This window comes from Gymnodraco acuticeps, unplaced genomic scaffold (genome assembly GCF_902827175.1).
Source record: "Gymnodraco acuticeps unplaced genomic scaffold, fGymAcu1.1, whole genome shotgun sequence".
Classification (NCBI taxonomy): Eukaryota; Metazoa; Chordata; class Actinopteri; order Perciformes; family Bathydraconidae; genus Gymnodraco; species Gymnodraco acuticeps.
The window spans coordinates 42,375-64,086 of record NW_022992357.1 but is presented as its reverse complement, the minus strand read 5'-3'; the positions used below and the strand labels follow the sequence as shown (position 1 = coordinate 64,086).

Genomic DNA, 21,712 nt, shown 5'->3' with positions numbered 1-21,712 from the left:
GTCCCTTTGCTTGAACCACATCATCATATTACATCACAACTGTACAGTAGATGTGAATAATTAAAAAGGAAGAAAAATATGGAGAGAAATTATGGCACGGTTACTAAGCTGAGTGGGGAAACCAAAAGAGCTGTGAAAAGAGGTCAGACAGAGAAAAAAAGTATAGGAGATGGAAAATCAACTAGGTCATTCAAAATAAGTGAAATGACAGCCCATACTGTATATGAAGCTTCATGCCTGAGCATCGCACAAGCGTTATATGCGCACACACACACACACACACACACACACACACACACACTTCTGAGCACAATGGGAGTAGGAGGGACAATGGAGGAATGATAGGAAAAAGGAACAGAGCTCATACCTTGGTCGCCCATCATCAGATGTGCCAGACCTTAAAGGAAAACAAGAGCAAAGTCAGCAGAGAACAAGGGATCATGGGAAGCTGTGAGACACCGACACGCAGGCATCTGACAACAGAGTAGATGTCTGCGTTGCTTGAGGAGTGTGGGGATAGGGAAGAGTGGGACGGAGAGGAAGAGGAGGATGCACAGACAGGGTTAGCGCGATGAGCATTTAGTCAACCTAAACAGGTTGCAATGCATCATCAGCCACTTACTAGTCATTCAGACATTTTTATTCGGGTTGACCTTTTGTTTTATTTTTCTTGGATAAGAATGTACCACACAGTCCATGGAAAGTACACAGACTGTCATTCCACCTACCAACCAAAGAGTGATTCCTAGGCGCATGTATTGCAGAAGACTGTTTTACCTTGTGTCGTGTCGTGCAGTAAAATAAAAAAAAGAAGATTGGACGCTGTGCTGATTTGAGTAGCAATGACTTCAAATTGCGTAAATTAACAGTTAAATTGTATAACATTCATTTGAATTTACCAACATGGTCCAGGCCCAGCACCGTTAGCATGCTAGCTAGCTGTTTGTGCTGCTTTATGTTAGTCAACTGTGTTCCAATAGCAAGCTTTTCTTCCAGCTATACAGTGTACATTGTCATTACCTGGCTGTTTCAAATGTGGGCGATTTAAAAAAACAACATCAACAATTCACTTTGTTTCCATGGAATCCAGGTAGGCCTACAAGGACAGTTTCGCACCAATACAAAAGGTAGCATTGTGTGAGAAGTCTTTGTAAAAAGGGTTCATGTGACCTTTTGATGAACTATACACACACCAACAAAACATTTCCTTAAACAAATGTTGGATATCTTTAATAAATTAGTTGATTATTATTTATTTAAAGGTGTAGTGTGTAACAAACCGGCTACATTTGAAGTTTATAACACTCAAAACATAAAACATCTGAATGCTAACCGACTAGCCCCCACCCGTCCTGTCTTGTAATAACAATTGTAAATGATTGTTACTTAAGGACTTTAATATTTGATTATATTTTATTATTTTAAGGTTTGGTTCACTTTGATAGTTTAAGTCTGACTTAAGTGAGATGTGACACAAAAAAAGAAAAAAAACACAAACTTTATCAATAAACACCAATGATTACCAGATGTATCAGACTTACCACTCCAGTTATATCAATATCATTACCAGGATAAAATCATTTAATTAAGTAGCCATGCCAATATGTAGGCATTCAAAATTTAGCAAGAAAGGAAACCATCGTTCAAAATACCCACCTTCATTATTGGTGTCTTCTGGAAGCACTGACAGGCAAAGAGAAAGAGAGGAAGACATTCATTAAGCAGCATGCAGACTAGTACTGGCCATTGCATGTCGTAACCATGCAAGGCTTTAAACATCACATGCAAGTGACCTATTGTAACTCCTGCAGAAGAAATTTTGTTTTATGCATGGGCCTTCATTTTGTTGTTTACCCTTTTTTGCTCGTAGACCTAACAGGAATACAGGACAGAGTTGTAACTGAATGAGCCCTCCTGAATATTTGATATAACCTTGAAGTACTAGAGTCTTTGTTGGCAGCAGAAAAAATCTGGCATCTCTGTTAAAAGACTGAAGAACCAGTATTGATCATGAGGCGTTAGGAGATAAACATCTTCAGGCTGTAGGCCGGTTGATGTTGTTGCATTAGGCTTATTTAACTTTTATTTATTCAACGTTTTTTTTTTTTAAAACAATGGACTCTAACTTTTGGAAACAACAACTATTTTATACAAAATACTCAATGGAAATTTTGTGCGATATTTTTGTTTTTTTCTTAAATGAAAAGCATCTCCTCACCACATGTGATGAAATGCATTGCAAGAGGAAGAAAGCTAAATAAATAGAGTTGGCTGTGGTATAGCAATGCCTCGAAGGTTTGAGATTGGGCTGTGGGGTCTTGTGACTGGAGCTCTATTCAGGTTATTTCAGTCTCCGTACCAAAAGCAATGACCAGTGAGCACAGCTTGGCGTGGCAATGCAAAAGGGGATTGCCTCCCATAGGAAATTGCCCTAACATCGATTTAGGCAATCAAGGTGAGGTGTGAGGAGGTGAGAAAAATGCCATATAAAGTCTGTCACTCAAAAGACAGAAGAGGCCGAGAGAAGAATTACATGTTGGTGAAGGAATAGCAAACAGGTGAGGTGAACATCATGCAGCAAGTGGGGGAAATAAATAAGTTGGAGAAAACATGCAAAACCACTGAAACTAGAGTATGTAAGGACCCAAATGCCTATAGAAAGAACAACATATAGTCAGTCAACAGTTCTATTCACCATTAAGTGCTTGCAATTTGCCTGGAGACTGATTCCATATTTAATATTTAAATAATTAAAATCAGAATAGGATAAATACACAAAATGGTACGAATGAAATATTGATGATATAAGGTTATCATGAAATGAATCATGAAGACAGTTGCATGCAATGTCTTATCATTATATGTACAACAAACAATTATCCTATTATCATCCAGTCACTGGAACCATGCGGCCATTTGGGTACCAAGCCCTCTTCCAACTACAAAATAAACTCCTACCTCTTCAAAATGGTTTCTCAGCCAGATTCAAGCGTTTTTGACCCAAAACTTACCATCACCACCGGATTCCCCTTCCAAATCAGACTTCATGCACACAAACCAATCCAAATATTCATTTTGTGAACAAAATACAAGGCATGTAAACAGTTTCACTTAACATGGCAAGATCAGTTTCCTTACTTTACTAAAAAATATTGTTTCACATACATTTTGTGAAATATTGTTATACATTAAAATTGTGCCTCAGTTTTAAATTTCTTGTAAAAAATGAAATTTGCACATTTCCTGATTTCTTCACTTGATGGTGGATTTTATTGTAAAAGACAAAAGTGCACTTTGTTCACAAAAAGTTAGCTTGATGATGAAAAGCACACCGCTGAAAAGGCATTCTGACAAAGCAAGCATGAAGCTGGCAGCTGAAAAGTGACCACAGGTGAAAGAATCAACACCATTTGCTCTTATCAAAACCCCAAAGACTGACACTGATATTTGCCACAATGACAAATAGTTCACTGCATTTCAATTGTAATGGTGGCCTGTTTAAGAGCATTGTTTTATTAGTTGATTTTAGATTGTGAGATTATTTAGCAAATGTTATAGGGATTCCTTTCTTCAAATGATGGGTGATCCAAACCAATATTTATATAATAATTGAATATATTTAATAATAATATACCAGATTTAGAGTCTGATTTATACTAATTACAGTAGGTACATCTTGAGAGGCATGCAGTATATATCCTTTTATTAAAACTCTTTTACATTTTCTTTACACTAAAATAGACCTTCCCACACAAAATCTGATAATATACACAAGAACAACTAAATAAGGGTGCTCAGGAAATGTGATGTATTTACAGGTTATGTCCAGTAGTATAATAGTATAAGTCATTTATTCAAATCAATCTTCAGTGGCCCCACCAAAGGAGAGTTTCATTTGCTAGTCTTCTGAAGAAAAGAAGCTTTCCTCTAACAGCTGTATCACCTGACAGGGACCATTAAAACAAGCCCCATCACACACACACACACACACACACACACACACACACAACACACACACACACACACACACACACACACACACACACACACACACACACACACACACACACACACACACACACACACACACACACACACACACACACACACACACACACACACACACTCTTTCTTTCACAAATGTACCCAGCTGGTTGCATCTTAATCCAGAGACGTAAATCCATTTAATCCCCTTGACAAAGTGATCCCAGTTGTGCTGGTAACACTACACCACAATGCACTCAACTGTCCATCAGACGATCTGCATCTCTGATGGTCCTGTTCTGTTGATCATGGTGCTTAGCTCATGGAAAGTAATTACATTACAGTTCAAGTTGGTGCCGAACTGAACGTAACATCTGGCGTGCTCCAGCAGAAGAAAGAAAAACAAGGCGCGTTTATACGTCTAAAATCGATTTTCTTTTCTATTTGCCTCCTGCAGACATGATCCTGACACCTCGGCACAACCTTGACGCTTTGACTGTGAGCTCAACACTGTGACAACTGATTAGCGCCAATGTGACATCATAGGAAGCGTAACTACCATTGCTTGATCCACTATTATACGTTGCGTAGCCTACCGTCTGCCAGCTTGATAAAACATCATTAAGACATCTGTGTTTGTCTTGGAGCACGCCTGAATGCAGTTGGCTGAAGAGACATGCCAAGAGCAGAGGGGGGGGGGTTCTGGGTCACGCTATATCACATAAAGGAACATGTGTCACATTCACTACAGCAAACACACAGCAGGAGAAATAATTCATTTTTCTCTGCCATTTCACAATTTTAGTATATCATGTGTTCCTGAATTAACCCTTTGTCATGCACTCTAAATGTCATCAGCATTGCATTGCTTGAGGTATGTTGATATTTTGTCAATATAGTTGCTGTATTTAGCTGGTTTTATAGTTTAAAACCAGTTGAGCCCCGAGCCCGAGCCTCAGGCTCAAAAATGACATTCCCAGAATAATTGACTATATCTTCACTTTTAAACCTGTGAGTTGGATGTAGAAAAGTCAGAATCAAGTAAATTCAGAAATGATAGTGTCTCTCCAAAAGACAAACATTACTTATAGTGAAAACCACCCTTGAATGATGGGATAGTAGACTAAAATCTTTAGGAATCCACACTACAACATATAATAAGTACCCTGTATAAAGATTGATTCAAAATAAGTGACATTTGACCTTTTTAGAGAGAATTAGAAAAAGAAAACCACTTCTGGGGTCATTAGGGTGCATTTTCCATATCTCTGGCCCCCGTCGGTCGATTTTGATGATTGACACCTCTTTTTAACCGTTAGAGCCAATATAATCGAGGGGAAGCTCCTAAAATCTAAACATTACCCATTGGTGAATGAGTGATGCGCAGCCAGAATGCCCCGGAACCGGAAGCTGTCATACACTCTAGTAGCTATCGTAGCAGCTAATATGAAATCTCCGTTATTGACATAAAAATTGAATGATGGATTATCAATAATCATTTCAAAGTGACACAGACACATTGGATTAACCTTCAGCAGCGTTTTTATCGTTTTAATGCCATTGAACGCAACTTTTGATCAGAAAACAACAAAGTTAAGACGTTTTTAGCCGTTTTGGCTCCATAAAGCTAATTTTCTTGATGTTGTTTGTTGTCGTTTCGCTGAGTTCTGATCGCTCAGTGACAGTGTTGGACACGTTACTTCCAAAATGTAATATATTACATATGACTTATTACTGTCTTTTGAAAGTAATAAGTTACATTACAATATTACTGTCTCTGAAATGTAATGAGTTACACTACTTTTTAGTTACTTTAGCAAAATAACCGCAAAAGAATGGCTAGGTATTTTAAATGCTAAAATGTAGTTTAGTGCAGCTCATTATACATCCAGTGAAGGGCGATGTGGTATAGCATAACAACTGTGTAGGCCCTTAAGGCTACTAACAACTTGTATTACACGGCTTAGTTGAATACTCGATTCTGATAGTAAATTCTTAACATGTGACACGTTGTTAATACAGTACAGACCACTGTCAAGGACTATAATGAAGGTTGCTAAGGAGGATCAAGAAAGAGAAAGGAAAAGAGGTTAAAAAACGGAGCGCTGGACGTCAGCTAAATCACCAGAAGAAGGCAGAGAGGAAGTAAACACTAACAGGACACGGAATGGTCTCTGAAGTTTGTTTAGTATATGGCCGTGTACAGGCCCGGTTCCAGAACAAAATGACTCAGGGTGCCTCTGAGATTACAGGCGGCGCAGCAGTAGTAGGTTTACTCGAGCAATAGTGACCGGCAACAGCAATGAAAAATAGCATTGATGATCCCCAATGAACAGATTATGGCCTTTGTTATGTTTTGAAACCAAGCAAGTGAGAACATTTCAAGTGAGTTAAAAGTGCAATCCTGAAATATTTCATATAGTCCAAAGTGGACTATGGTAAAGAAAAGCACAAAAGCTTCAAAACTGTACTGATAAAACAAATGAGAACATATTGTAAATCAAGGCAAATATCATTTGAACCAGCTCATGGTTTGAAATGGCAAACATTGAAAAGCAAAATTATTATTAAAACCATGTACTAAATCATCACCTTGGTCCCATCATATACTCTGGGAAGAGAACATTTACTGTCCTTGAAAACTGGTATCACATCATCATGTGAGGTTGACTTTGTGACCTGGAGAACATTTCAGCTGCAACATTAGCTCGTTGATAAGCTTGGGATAAGATAGTTTTGTAGCCATTCGTGGTGAAGGCATCTGTGCTATTGTATGGATTATTTTTGACCCAACATTTCTACACGCATGGCAGAATATGGCACTATTTTCACATAAATATTCTAGCCCTTGTCTATTTGTATACCACGAGCTGTTTAGATATACCTGGGCAGGCTCTGTTTTGCCGTGATATCCTGGCTGGCACCTGCGGGCCGCAGAGGGGTGGCGTAGTTTCGGCGACAAAGACTGCTGCTGGGAGTAAGCTAGTGGCCACAACGGAGGGTCACGTGATGTCCCCATCTGGCCTGTTGCTACGGTCTGCAGTAGATGCAGTGTTGCTGGCGTTTAGTGATGGTTGCTTTAACCATTTTCGTATAAATGATTATCCACAGATGTGTGTCACTGCTGTGGAAGCACTTTGGAAATGATGCACACGCAGCGGAGCAGGTCACGCGCACCTGACACAATTTGTTGTTTGTATTTTTCGCTCCGTTCTCTTTTTTGAATAGAGGGTGCATAACATTCAACTGGGGGTGCAATGCATGCCTATGCACCCCCGAAGATCCCGACGCGAAGCCTGAAGGGTAAACACCAGGTTTACTAATCTACCCGCACAATTTGTCTCTGGTGTCGGAATGTCTCGCTATGTTAGTACATTCTTAAAAAACAAAACACCATTTAATTTCGGGTTAAAATGTGTTGTAACTGCGTTACTGAGCATTGTAACGGGTAATATATTACCCACATTTCATTAGTAATGCGTTACATTACTTCGTTACAGCAAAAAGTAATATATTACTGTGAATCCGTTACTTTTGTAACGCGTTACACCCAACACTGCTCAGTGATGATACTTATATGCCTGGAATCTGTGGAATCTCAGCTTGCTAATCGATATCTTGTTTGTGCAGATACGATAAGTAATAAGGGTATTTTAATGTGAGTTCTGTGCTAAGTGTGTTAGCATTTTTCCGCTCAGGGCTAATTCAGAGCCTTTGTTTTTACCCTTATGTTTCGTTTTGCTAAAAATGGTTAATATTGTCTGATAGCTGAGTTTCTTCCCATTAAGTGGATATGACACATTCATCGTTTATTAAATGTTAAGAAGCCCTCAGATGCTGTTTCTTGCAAGATGTTGCGTTTTGCCCCCGCCCGCGGAGCCGTGGGTTTTAACTGATCCTAGAGGTATTTCATTTAATCTCTTAACAAGCACTATCTTAAAAGAAACACATGAAATGTAAATGGTTCCTCCCCATGTAAAAGTTTATATTCATGAAGGTAGTCTCCTTTGAAAGAGAACTCTTAGGAGTTTACTTTCAAAATGTCTGAATGAATGTTAGTAATACTTCCAAATTGACAGTTTCACAAATGTGTTAAAAAGGTAGAAAACGCCTCTCCCCTATTTTCCTGCCTAGTTTTGTATAATCTCTTTAGTAAATAAGATTTGTTTGCTTCTTTGATATTCAGATCCTTAAATGGTGTGCACAGACACATTGATAAATGTAAGTGCTGGCAAATGATCTTTATTATGTCATGGTCGAGTAAGGAATCAACTAATTGCCATCACAGACAAGGGAACAACCTTCCACCTGGCTTGTCAGGCCGCTTGTCAACATTAACCAGACATGGGGAATATATTTACATAAATTATTTACTTGAAAACGTTGTGCAACTACATGCATTTCAATACATTTCTTAAAGTTAAAAAGCATATTTCTGCAGCCTGTTCTATAAGTGTCTAGTTGTGTGTGCAATGTAGCAGCTGTTAAATAAATAGCTGCATGTTTTATTATAGACACTGCATAAAAACTAAAACCTCAAAACTGAACGGACCACTTTTTTGGTATTTTTCTGGGAATATCAATGTATTGTCTCACAGGAATATTCTTATTTGGCAGACTGGTTAGTCAGGAGTAATACAGTGTAATTCAATGAAAAATAATATAGTAATATGTTAAATTATGTTCAATATTATGGATTATAAAGCAGCTGACACTTCCTAATGAAAGCAGTTAAATTCCATCTTAAATAGCCTCAAACTCAAGCAGTTTATCATGCCAGCATTGCTTTGAAAAAGTAGGTCAGCTATGACAATGTTTCATTGTGGAAAAAGTTAAACTGACTTGAAAAACATTATACTGGGATATTTAAAAGAACTGCAGAGAAATGTATGAGGATGAGAATGTTGAAGTGACACAATGAGATGTCAAGGTTCACACAGCAGGTTCCCGACTCCAGTTTCCTTAGATTACAGAAAACCACTTATTACTCATCAGAACCTTTAATGTATTAATTTGTAAATGACAAAAAGATTATCCACAATATTATATTTTATTAATGGACAGCATTTCATCAGATATGTTCCCTATACCCCTCTTAAGATACTGTACTTCACAGACCTGAAATCATAAGATTCCAATAATGCAACTCAAACTTTAGAAACCTTCCATCAGAGCCACAGTTACATTACTGTTGTCACTGGCTGAGTCGCTCTGATAAATAGGGGTGTCCTTCCCATGAATTTACATATTCAATGTTTTGCTCAATGATCCCACATGTTGTTTAGCTTTATACAAGAAAACAACTATTGCCGAGGCGCAGCAATCCTGCTGCTTCTATGTGCCCACACCTGCTGATTTCGGCATGGAATCATTGTTATTGTTAATTCACAATATATATAGCGCTCTGATAGTGCTAGATTTTTATGGCATTTTTAAGTGCTCTAGTTAAAAAATGTTTCCATTGATTTTGATATAAAGCTTTATGCGCTCTTTGATTAGTCATGATGCTCTCATGGTCTAGCAAATGTTGAGATTGATTGAAGAAGGGAAGTTATATTCAAATTCACCAAAATAGGCTATATATAATGTGTTTTGAGCAAAATAATTGGTTATTAAAACATATTATTTTATGTTAAATCAGAAACTCAGCCCCGCCATAAATCCAGAATGGAATAATCCTTTATTTCATAATCACATTTCCCCAACACAGCAGTGCTTTTACTGTGAGTTGGCAGTCGAATTAGGCTCCTTAGATAAAATTGTGACAGTCAACTATTCCGGGGCCAACTGTTAAAATTAACTACATACAATTGGTGGAATTCCCTCATAATATTTTGTGCAAACGAAAAATGACTTCTCTAAATGTTCCACCCTGACAAAAACACTATAAAACCTCAGATAAAATAAGTGCTCTTCTTCTCTTTTCCTTCAACTGCAATGTTATTAATAAGGTGTATAATGTCATCAGCATACATGCAATAACAAAGAAGAACAGAAGGCACTGAATCCATTGCCAGCCCATTTGAAAAATAGTAGCAGGAAGACTGTTCAAAAATCCTTTGTCGCAGAGGCACTTTAAGGGAAAATGTAAAAGCCTTGCAGCAAAGGTCACAGCTACCAGAGGATCGATTTGTTGTTAAATTACAAATTCGACCAAATCAAGAGTAATGGTTATAAGTGTGGGCTCATCTCTTAGTACCACAGCCTAAACCTAATGCATCTATCTTACAGAGGAGCTTTAGTGGCATTACAGAGCTCACCATCTTCCTCATTATCCTTCTCAAGCAACAGTAAGAGGGCAGAGAGAGGAAAGTGACCAGCCACTCTCACACTCTGGATATGGATAGCTTCAACAGCTGATGCTATACTGCACAATTTCCACTCTTACCAGCAGTCAACGATGCCACACCTATGCTTTCAGAACAATTCCCTTTTCATAGCCTTTTTGTGAGGTCATCACACAGACACTGAATTCCTCAAAATGAGAAAGTGTCCAATATCTCTGTCAGAGTTCCACAGAATGACAGGTTTTCATTTTGGCTACATGCGTCTGTTTTGGTTATAAGTGTGGTTTAAATATTGTACGCCTTCAAGTGAAGATCATCTATGTATTGCTAGTAGCTTTGAACTGTTCAATCTAACCTATCAATGAACCAAATGTATTTTCTATGTGTCTTCAATAAAAAAAAAGATGAATAGCTCTACAAATCTACAGAACACTTCACTACAAAATAAGGCTGATAGATCCTTAATATGCTTCCAAATATGAGAGATCATACTTTGGATGTCATCTTATTTTAGCATGCTGAAAGCAGGGGAACGAGCTAGCCTTGCTCTGTCCGATATCTAATAAAATTATCGTGGTAGTCCGATTTCGTAACCTTTGTACAGTGCTAGGCTAGCAGCTTCCTGATCATGGTATGGAACACCATTCATTTGTCTAATTAAATTAACTCAAACAGGGTTAGTGTTGAGTAGATAATCTTGTTATGCAGCCACTACAAGGTTCTCGGGACAGATGGTGTGGACAATAAAGTCCAATCCAGATATTTTCAAAGGGAAAGCCCAAACAGAGAGGATTGTGGGAGCAGATGTGCTGAAGACCTCTCCATTCTTTTACATCTTGTGGGTCGGAGAGATTCAACAGGATAATCAGAGCAGCTTATATAGTATAATAACCTTAATCCTGGATTGACAATATCTAGAATATTATTGCAGATGTGGACTAAATCTTTTTGGAGAAGCAGCAGCTCTGCAGGCGAATCAAGATGTCTACTAGGGATCAATGTAAACCGCTAGTCTGTTAGTAAAGGCTCATTTGTAATTTATTGTAATGGAAATGACAGACTCGTGTTGAAGCATGTGTGCTAATTTATTACCAAGCACCTTTTCTAGCTAAATATGCTCAGCAGTTGGGAACTGCAGTTTTGGCTCTCACTGTTGACGTGTGATAAATCCCTATCTGAAGTGCAGCTCTTCAGCTAAAGTAATAAAATAAAACTATTCATAAAGCTCCGTAAGTATTAATACAGCTAAACTCTTAGTACTGTAAACTGTGAGCTACAACCCTTTCAACATCAATTACAAAAGAGAGAACAATTGTAGAAATAAAAAGCTTCCTGGTGAAAACGCAACCAATGACTACTAAATCTTATCAATTACTCTATATATAAAGGGGTAAAGATGTATACGGTATATTACAAAAGGGAACACTACTCATGGAAAGAAAATGACACATAACTTCCACTACACTGTAGTTATTTCACGTTCATTTTTGCTGTAACAGGCACAAATGGCTTCAAAGTCATATCAAATATTCCTAGAAAGTTCTTCCTCATTAGCATGACAGCTATCAAATGATGGCAGGGCACTTTCGACTTGTTTTTTAGTTTTTAAGACGACTCTCATGAAGGATGACACCAAACCAGCAGCATCAAAGGCAACTTATGTTCAAAGTGAAAATATCATCTACAGCCTGAAATGTAAAGAAGCAAAACCTTGCCTCAATGCTGCTTTTTTTCATATCTGTGTAAGGGAGATCAAACCGTTCATATTGCATTGAAATCACGCAGCAATTATGTAAAGTGAGGTATGTTTCCACACCATACATAGGTATGAATAGAGAAGTCTTTTTATGATAAACAAACAAAGCAGAATCATTTGTTTAAAGGTAAACATTATGTTAGATGTCATGCATACTGTACATGACATAACTTCACGGCAGATAACAGGATGAATTATGCATCTCACGATACACACTAAACTCCATATGCCAGCTAACATGCCTCTATAAGAAACACACTGTGTAGCCCAGTTTGATAAGAGGCTAGTGTGAGTGTGTGTTTATTTATGCTGTCAGACGAATCCCTTTAAAGGAGGAGTTGTGTGTCAAAGAATTTCACAAACACCCTTTGACAGTCGGGAGCACTTGTATTTAAACAAGGCAGAAATCCTATGGGAAAATCCCTCTAATCTTTTGATCCCAATATCTGTCTTTGGACTCAGAGACAGCCGTATACTATTAATCTGCTTTTGTCTGAGTGAAGCTGCAGGATGCTTCTAGACAGAGTGACACTTTCAGAGAGAGTAAGAACACACGGTTTGTGCAACATACGATGACAGACATGCCTGAAAGGAGGCACTTATTTGTATTAAGAGTTTTTCTTCCTTTAAACTGTGTCTCAAAGCAGTTTAATGTACGGTGTATGTGGACATGATGAGAGCTATTGAATACTTAAATAGGATGTCAACAATTGCAATCACCTGGACATGGCCATATAAATGATCTAAAATAGATGGTTTTGCTTCTGACAGTCTGTTTAATTCATTAATGTACTGTTGTCATTTATATTACCTTGTCTCTTTGTGTATTTCGCTACACATTGACGGAATATAAAGAGTATGCAAAAGATATATTTCCCAACAATGTACATTTTTAGATGCATTTTACAGTCTTTGACCACTTTATTTTAAGACTTTGGTTTTCCTGCACCAAATATAACCCTCCCCATTTCTTTACTCTATTGTTTCCTTTAGTGTATAGGTTGAAGTGTCCTTAGGGATATAACTTGGCACAGAATGTCTAGTACTGACTTACGGCATTCAGCCAGAGCCTCAACCAAACATAAATCTCCCTTTGAATCAATGTGCCTCTTCATTCAGAAATGAATACACATTGTGAATGAACATATTACCCAAATCTGCAGCTCTCCTCAGTCCTATAGAGCCTTTCAGCATCATTCAACTTATTATTTTTTTAGGTACCAGACATTTTGGTTTACTGTCATGACTATTTTCAACTTCATTGACACAGTGCATTACACTGTTTTTGTCTCAACTCTAATAAACCCACTGCACACTACCCACATGTCTCTTGAGTTGGTGGAGACCAAAATGGAGCTAAAATAGCAGTAAATTACTCCAAAAGAACACAAATGTTGGACATTTCCCACCTACTTAGTTAGTGTAATGGCATGTAGGTAGCGAGTCATTGGTGTGACAGATGATGTCAAAATGCCATTAATATTGCAGGGAGTCACAGATTTGTTGGGATGTTGCTCAGTGACTAAAGGAGTTTACATAACCAAAATAGCTGCTGATTGTGATTCAAATGTGATATTAGGTGGGAATTCATTTCAATTACTGCCATCATTTGAACTCTATCCCCGTGCATCAGCAGCTATATCAAGTGGCTTAAGACATCTGACTAAGTCCTTGTGACGTTAGTTGGGGACTTTCAACTCATCAGTATCTTTAAAAATACCTTGAAGCTATACTCTCAGCTAAAATCACAAAATGAAAGTGCCCTGCAATCACAGATACTTTCTGTATCCAGTCAATGGGAGTTGTCCTTTAAATTGCATAATGCACAAAATAAAAAATAAAATGCTCCACGCTCTCAGTTTAGATCTGCCCTACTTCTTTACCATGCACTGATTTATGCTTAGCTAATGTACGATGAAATAAACATCATTCCATTTTGTGAGAATAAAATATGGAGCTCTCCAATGCATCTATGTTATTTATCAAATGAGAAAAAAGGGACGACAGATTCTGGGAACTTACTGGCCATGGAACAATGCATTTAAATAATTGTTTCAACCGATCAAAGGGATTTATATGTGCGTGTGTGGGTTTGTGTGAGGCCATGAAATGTGCAAGCTTGTGGTTGGACAGCGGAGGCTTGACAGGTCTGGTGGCAAATCCTGTAATCCTTTCATCTGATCAAAGTAAGACAACAGCTTTTGAAATGATTTAATGGAAAGGTAAATTTCAACCTCCAATGTACTTTGGAGGTGAAACAAAGCACTGTGTACACGAGAGGACATATCTATATGACTCTAAATGTGATTCCCACTGTGGATAAGAACATTTATTGAGGCTAGAACACTAGCTTTAATCGATTTTTTTTATTTGTGGTCTGATAAAATTAGCAGTAGTTGTTTGTGCTTGCCTTCCCCATGCAGCTCAGGATGGTGAGAAAGCAAGCAGTAATACCACATTGCCTTAAGGTCGGAAACAAATCTGTTTACTTGCTAGAATACTGAATTAGATGGAAAAGGTAGAATTGGGTGGATGCTTTAAACCAAAGTGACTTAAGGTACCATGAGTTCATAGTACCGTTTCAGCATGGATGGCTCAGCTAGGAATTGAATCTATATCTCGCAATGCAGAAATGAGCCATAAAGAGCAGTCTCTCTTCATTGCAGGTAGTATTACCAATCTTATTATGGCCTGGTGTCAAATATAGTAAAACAAAAATAATGGCTCAACATAAATGTAAAATATAGTATTTGTAAAGAGTTTAGCATGAACATCAGTCTTAATATTGTTTTAGCCCAAACAATAATGTGTCATAAGAAATGTCATTGATGCTTAAAGCAGCTCTTGGTTGCTATTTGGAAAGATTTTAAAGCAATGGAAAACTGTGATGATTTTCATTTGACAGGCACACAAGCAGAGAAATGTGATACACTAAGATCAAATGTTCATATTTTAGATGAACAAACCGTTTTAAAACTGCATAAATAAATAATGATCAATATTTTAACAGAGAATCAAATTACTTCATACATGCGAGTGGGGCTGCTTGTTGTGACAAACCCACAAATAATGATCACCAAACTCTGCCTTTTACCACCATTTGGCTATTGTTTTGGTTTAATGAGGCGCAGCTTTAACATTTTAGTACTTTCTAACCACTTGGACTCATCAACAGCAGGAGACAACTGTTCTCAGCACCCTGACAAATCCTTAAACGACCCACCAAGATTCAAACAGCCAAAAAAGCAGTTATCTGATGGAGAGAATAAACCTTTTAGCTGCTATTCAGTCAGATTTCCCCTCAGGAGATGGTGGAGATCAAGACAGAGCAACAAAAACAATACATATTGTAATGAAATTCAGTGGGGAACACAATTCTAAATGAATGTGAATGCTTCTACTGTGTGTGTTATTAGAGTAACTGTTTGCTAACACACTGGCTGCACCAAAGTGACCAGCACCACAAGACTTGTCACAACGATGAGCTATGAAAAACAATATTAGAAGATGACGTAATGCGATGCCTCTTATGAAAAACCTCTAAACGGTGGGTCTAATTCCATCATGCAGTGCAGGGGTGTGACTGAGAGGGTTTTCAGTTCTGCATTCTGCTTATGGTCTGTCTGGGGTGACGGCAGGCAGCAGACGTGTCCGCTGACGTATTGCCTGTTAGTCTTTGAGTATTCTGTTGTGTAATCTTGTGGATCTAATTACTTCAGTTTTGTAACCTGTAGTTTATCTTCCTTGCTACGGCGTGGTGATTGAGGCAGGGTATATTTAATGAGATAGCAGATGTACAACTACCGTTAAATACTTTTTGACTGAGTTAAAGATTCTGCTCTTTTTTCCCTCACATGTTTTTTACGATCTTGCCAAATACCGGGAAAGTGACTCCTTTATCACAGTCACTGTCACTGCGGCACCTACAACTAGTAAGACTGTGTATAATTCAGGATTTACATTTGTTGTGTCTTTACAGTTGTTGTTAATGAATATTTATGTTTCTTTGAGATGTATTTATCAGAGCTGTTTCAGAGTACATACTATCAAACGTCTAAGACTTCATTAGATCATCTCTTCTAAAAGTGTGCATATAGGCATGCTACATGGAAAGTGATTAGAATATATCTTTGAGGGGTTTTATCTTTAGAACTACAGTAAATATGTTCCCTATTGTCATGGTATATTCATTACATTGACCTCTTTACACAATGAATGATCATCCTACATGCAGCACAAAGACAATATATTTTACAAATTGTATCTTAACACTGCAATAACATAACCAATTAGTTATTTCATAGTCATAAAGGTATTAACACATTAGAATTTCTTGATTTAAATTAAGAGCCACCAATAAACATAACCAAGAGTACCTTATATTACAAATATTAGAAATAACAGAAGTCCTGTTTCTTCCTTGTCCTTCAAAAACAGGGTTTTGATTTTTGTAAATGTATTTTGGCAAGAAACATAGTGAATGCACAGTTACACTCTAGTACTTCCAGTACTCTTGAGTACTGACGGTTAGGATCCTAAAATAGTCATACTTATTTTTCCCACTTTAGTGCAAAGGAAAAATATCAAGTGGGCTTATGTACCTTATAATAAACTCGTACATGTAGGGGCAAGACATTTGTCAAAGTGCAATCAACAAATGCCAAATGCTTACTGACAGTGAACCAAAGAGATAAGCGAGTTTTTTTTATCCAATTACTGTCCCCTTTAACACAAACAGCTTTCAAATCTGCTGACTTGTTTTTCCCAGTGATATACAAATGGAACAAGGCATGCAAGTGCAATAAATAGTGGCAATATAATAATAGACTGATAATTATAGACTGCTCAAAAAGAGGAAGAAATACCACCAATGGGTGGCATGTCTAAGTCTGTTTCCTGCCACAGTTCAGCTCTCATCTGCATTTATTAAGGTGGCTTTGATTCAGTGCGGCCTTCTTTTTCTCTGTTAAATAAACAAATGCTTAATGCTGCCCAACACTGAAAGCCCCTTAGTGAACTACAGCAACAATTATTCATTCTGTCAGTGCATGAGGTTGGTCAAAGCACTACGCTGCATCTCGTTGTTTTAACAAACATGAATGCAGCAGAGAATGAAACATAGCCTACACACTGTTGAGAGGACATTCTAATTAGTGGTGCTTCATATTTGCCTCAATGACTAATGACAATCCGATGGGAATATATTTTGCTGCAGTAGTAAGTTATCCAACACAGGCCTAATGAGCTTATTGTTAATAAAAGATGTATGTGCTTGAATAAAGATACATGGGGATATGAAATGAAATGTATATCATGGCCTATTTACGTTACATTAGTCCATAACGATCAAATCAATCCATCAGTATCTGAACAAACTTAAATAAGAGATAGATAAATAAACACACACACAAACACCCACACACACACACACACACACACACACACACACACACACACACACACACACACACACACACACACACACACACACACACACACACACACACACACACACACACACACACACACAAACACACACTCACTCACACCCCTCCCCCATCGACACGCAGCCTGACCAACAAGCCTGCAGAAACATTTTAATTTCAAACAAATAAGGATGAGAACTAAAAGACATCCTGAGATCACAATATTTATGGAAACGACAGTGAATATTTTCACTACCTCAAAGAACCCCATGTTCTCATTTTGTATTGATTAGCTTGGTCTTTAGGCCTGTTATTCTCCCACATTAAACAGCTGTTTTTTTGTTATCTGTTAGATTTATTTAACAAATTAGGGTGTGAGTTTTGAGCGAAGTTGTGGCTTAGTCATGCCACAGTTTATTTAATGATTTCATAATGTGGGGAGATTTAAATCAAGCTATAATTTACAATCCTTGTATCAAATAGTAAATGACTCTAAACACAACTCAGTTAATATGTTGGTTCTCTTGTGTTGTCATCTCAACATATCTATGGGGCGTTTATTTTTTATTTATATTTAGGTTAGTGACATCATTCATGTTTACTCTTAGATGATTACTCCTCATGCATTTGAGGTAAGCCATTGGAGATGTTTCATAGGTCAACCAATCCCAATGGACCTGTTTGATAAGAACGGAAAACACCTTTGGGGGATGGAGAACACCTGCATGTTTTGCTAATGAGGCCTTGCAGGAAATTCACTCAATATAAACAACAGAATTGCAGATCGATGACACATCGTAAGACTAAAACAAACATATGGCTTTTGCCAATTTGTTGAGAGGAAAGGATTACTTTAAGAGTGATTTAAATGACAAAAGGGTACTTGAATTTGATGTTGAATCAGTTCACATTGTGGCAGAATGAAAAAGCTAAGGAGGACATGTTGTTCTGACTGTATGTCTGAACTGAATTCAGATGTCTTACCTTCACTGCAGTCCTTTCCTTGGAACCCCGTCCGTGAGCAGTCACATGTTGGTTCGTTGTTAATTAGACTGCAGATTCCTCCATTCAAGCAAATGTTGGCCGGTCCGCAGAGGTCCTTCAAGACCCCGTCACTGTTAATCATGACAGACTCTGTGTTGTTGACCTTTATGTCTGTTATCCAACCAGTGAAAGGTAGCTGATCCTTGACTGTAGATGATGTGAGTCGTAACGCCTCCGATCGCAATTCCGGTGGTATTCCACCAACAAACAAATGGCTGAAAACAGTCATATCCCGTCTTTTGGACTTCACCTCGACCCATTTTGTCTCATTGTCTACCTTTAGGGTCGTGTTCTTAAAGTTTCTCCTTATCGTGACTGCGTGCCATTGGCTGTCATTGACCGCCGTGTCAGATACGACGGTTGCAGGCTCGGCACAGAAGATTGAAAAACGAAGGCTGAGTTTACCGTTCAGTATGAGAAGTTCTAAAAAGTCGCAGAACCCCTCATCGTCGAAGTACACAAGCAGCCCATGGGAACTCTTTGTCTTCATATTGAAGCTCATTTCGCTTTCGCAACATGCATTCCATACTGGAAATCTGGCCCACTGGCCTTCAGCATCTGTAAATTCTAGAGAAGTGCCTATTTCTGCAAAGCACAAAATGAGCAGCCCAGCCCATATGATATGGGCACTATGTGGCTTTTGTAAAACCATCATGTGATCGCAAAATATGTGCAGATAGACAGGAACTTATTAGGCTGAGTTTATTTATGAGAAACTTTGGTCCAGCAATAAATATATTCAGTTGACTTTGAGAGAGTAGGCTGGCATACAAGTGACTCTCTACATTGGTAAACAAGTGTAAACTGATGCATTGTAAGAACAAATATTAAATGCTATTTAATGGTTGCATAGCAATATGCTTTGCCAATACTTATATCCTGGAGCAAATACCATTACCTTACACTGTCCAGGCCACTGGCCAAAAATCTCACAGTTCGTGCCAAATTAGTTTGAACTGTTTAAAGGTCCTCTCTGCCATGGCTATTTAGAGCAAAGTGACAGAGATTCAAATATCCATCGGGCACACTCAATCTAATTTATGTAATTATGGAACGGTCCCTTCTGGTGCCAGTTAGTGTGTGCACAGTTTCACTTGAGTTGAAATAGCAGCTTAAATCTTCATGTTTATGCCAACATTCTTTGGCGGGTAACAGGAAGCCTTGCTCGGGGCTTCTCACCCTGAATCCTCCGTAGCATTGAGAAAAAATGCCATATGGAGACACGTTGGTTGATAAGCTCGGCAAAAGAAGCAGTCTGTCAAGGCAGTCCTCTCTCCCAAAGCTCTCTGCAAGAGAAAAGCAAATGTAATACATTATCAGCTTTTTCCCACCACATCCAAATCAAGTACAGCTAATCAAGCCCTTATGTCCAAAGAGGCCCTTTGTTGCAACAAACATGAGCCATATCAATAGATGAATATCGCCAGGGCTTTCCAGGAAGCATACAGCAGCTCTGGACTTTCCGTATCACTCGATCCACACATGACTTCATAGCGTGCGGAAATGTGTCTTAAAATGCAGCTCTTCGAAGAAAAAACAACAGTGCGCATATTCATAGGCTAGTATAAGAAAACATCAGCGAATTATACATCATTGATTGTATGTCTAAAAACAATTCCTGAGAGAATCCCGGTTTAAGTACCCCGAAAGGGAAATTGCCGATTTTCAACTCTCATTGTTTCTTCTACGGATTAACACTTTTGCTTACACTCGATACAACTTCTGCGGCCGTAAATAGCCATTATGAGCAGCATTCCGATATAGAATATTCACTGGCCTCTCCTCACTTGAAGACCTGACAGAAAAAGTGCGTCATTTCATTCACAATGGTCGGTTTGTGTAAAAATGAACCGGTCGGGTTGCCACTGGATCTCATTCAGACCCCTAAAATGTGCTCTCCATTACATTTGGCTCGTTACTATTTTTCGGACACCGAGAGGAATTCAGATGTTCCTTCCAAACACTAAACGCGTTAAATATTCAGATGAAAAAAAAACACAGTAGCTTTATTCTCAATCTACGCAATTGGTTTGCATTTCAAGGAAGACAAATGCACATCGGGTTTTGTTGGGCACTGCACTTTAAACAGCCTGAACATGTTCTCCAAAAACAGCAAATCTGATGGAGGTATTAAAATGGTCATCATGCATAATCCTCACCGGAATGCAGCGTTTCAAAGCTATATTTTGCCTAAACGGGACATCATGTCATCAATAATATGGCCCATACTTTAACATCTTACCCTGGATGACAGCTGTAAAGGGCGCACTATTTAGAGTGTTATTCCATGCTCACATCTGCAGCGTTTTTGCAGTCGCTCTCAACTATACATTTCCTTGCAAGAAGAAGACGAAGCATTATTTGTTTTTTACCTTTGCGCGTACACCTCTACTTCTACGGGACCCTGAATAGTTGGCACGAGAGCCGGGAAAAAAATCGATTGCATGCAAATACCACGGGATAATATCCTGTAAACCGCGACAGTCCATATATTTTACGGTCTGTTTAAGAGCCTGTACCTCAAATCCACTCTGGCGAAACCTTCACATCAAGATCTGCTTTCAAGTGAATCACAGCATCAGCGAGCGAGAGAGAGAGAGAGAGAGAGAGAGAGAGAGAGAGAGAGAGAGAGAGAGAGAGAGAGAGAGAGAGAGAGAGAGAGAGAGAGAGAGAGAGAGAGAGAGAGAGAGGTCCAATTTCCCTCCAACTCCACAAAAAAACAAAACCTTAGTGATACAACAAATTACCTTAAATATGCCGTTCTCCAATATTTGTTTCCCGAGTAAATAGACGAATCACAACTAAAGAGACAAATGAAACCCCCGGATGGAGTGGTTCGGGAGCGCGGGACGAAAATCCAGTGATCTTTGTGGAAGAGAAGGTGCAATCTGGTTTCCCTGTTGAGTTTATCCAGCGACTGTCAGGAGCCACAGACAGAGCGTATCACGTGTCTACTCTCAGTGATGTCTACCGGGGAGGGGCTGAATGCAGTACCTTGGACAGCGTCTCTGCCTCCATACGCATCCATCCACGGACATTTATGGCAGAGGCAACTTTAGAGATAAGGCTTGTAAAACTGCTCTGATTGATTAATTGATCGCACTAGAGACACCAAACGCAGGGAAGCAGTCAGAGATGGTTTTGGTACACTTAGAGCAAAGGGCTGTAGTCTTTACACACAATTACAATAGCTTATTTTTCTATGTGTATATTCC

The 21,712-nt window shown here is 38.5% G+C and overlaps 1 protein-coding gene across 29 annotated transcripts in view; it reads right to left on the bottom strand.

Annotated features, from left to right (window-relative positions):
• The window catches only part of LOC117542190 (neurexin-1a), a 301,076-nt gene extending 279,657 nt beyond the window's left edge, over positions 1 to 21,419 (bottom strand). For 19 of the 29 annotated variants that reach the window (XM_034209677.1, XM_034209680.1, XM_034209699.1 and 16 more), the window contains exons 1-4: positions 21,017 to 21,089; positions 18,438 to 19,783; positions 1,657 to 1,683; positions 368 to 397 (exon numbers count right to left, since the gene is read on the bottom strand). In XM_034209677.1, the coding sequence (XP_034065568.1) occupies positions 368 to 397; positions 1,657 to 1,683; positions 18,438 to 19,152 (772 nt within the window). In that variant the 5' untranslated portion in view covers positions 19,153 to 19,783; positions 21,017 to 21,089. Of the gene's footprint in view, positions 1 to 367; positions 398 to 1,656; positions 1,684 to 18,437; positions 19,784 to 20,869; positions 21,090 to 21,244 lie in introns of those variants that run through there. The other 10 variants (XM_034209684.1, XM_034209694.1, XM_034209687.1 and 7 more) reach the window with 3 other exon arrangements.
• Positions 21,420 to 21,712: the final 293 nt, after the last annotated feature.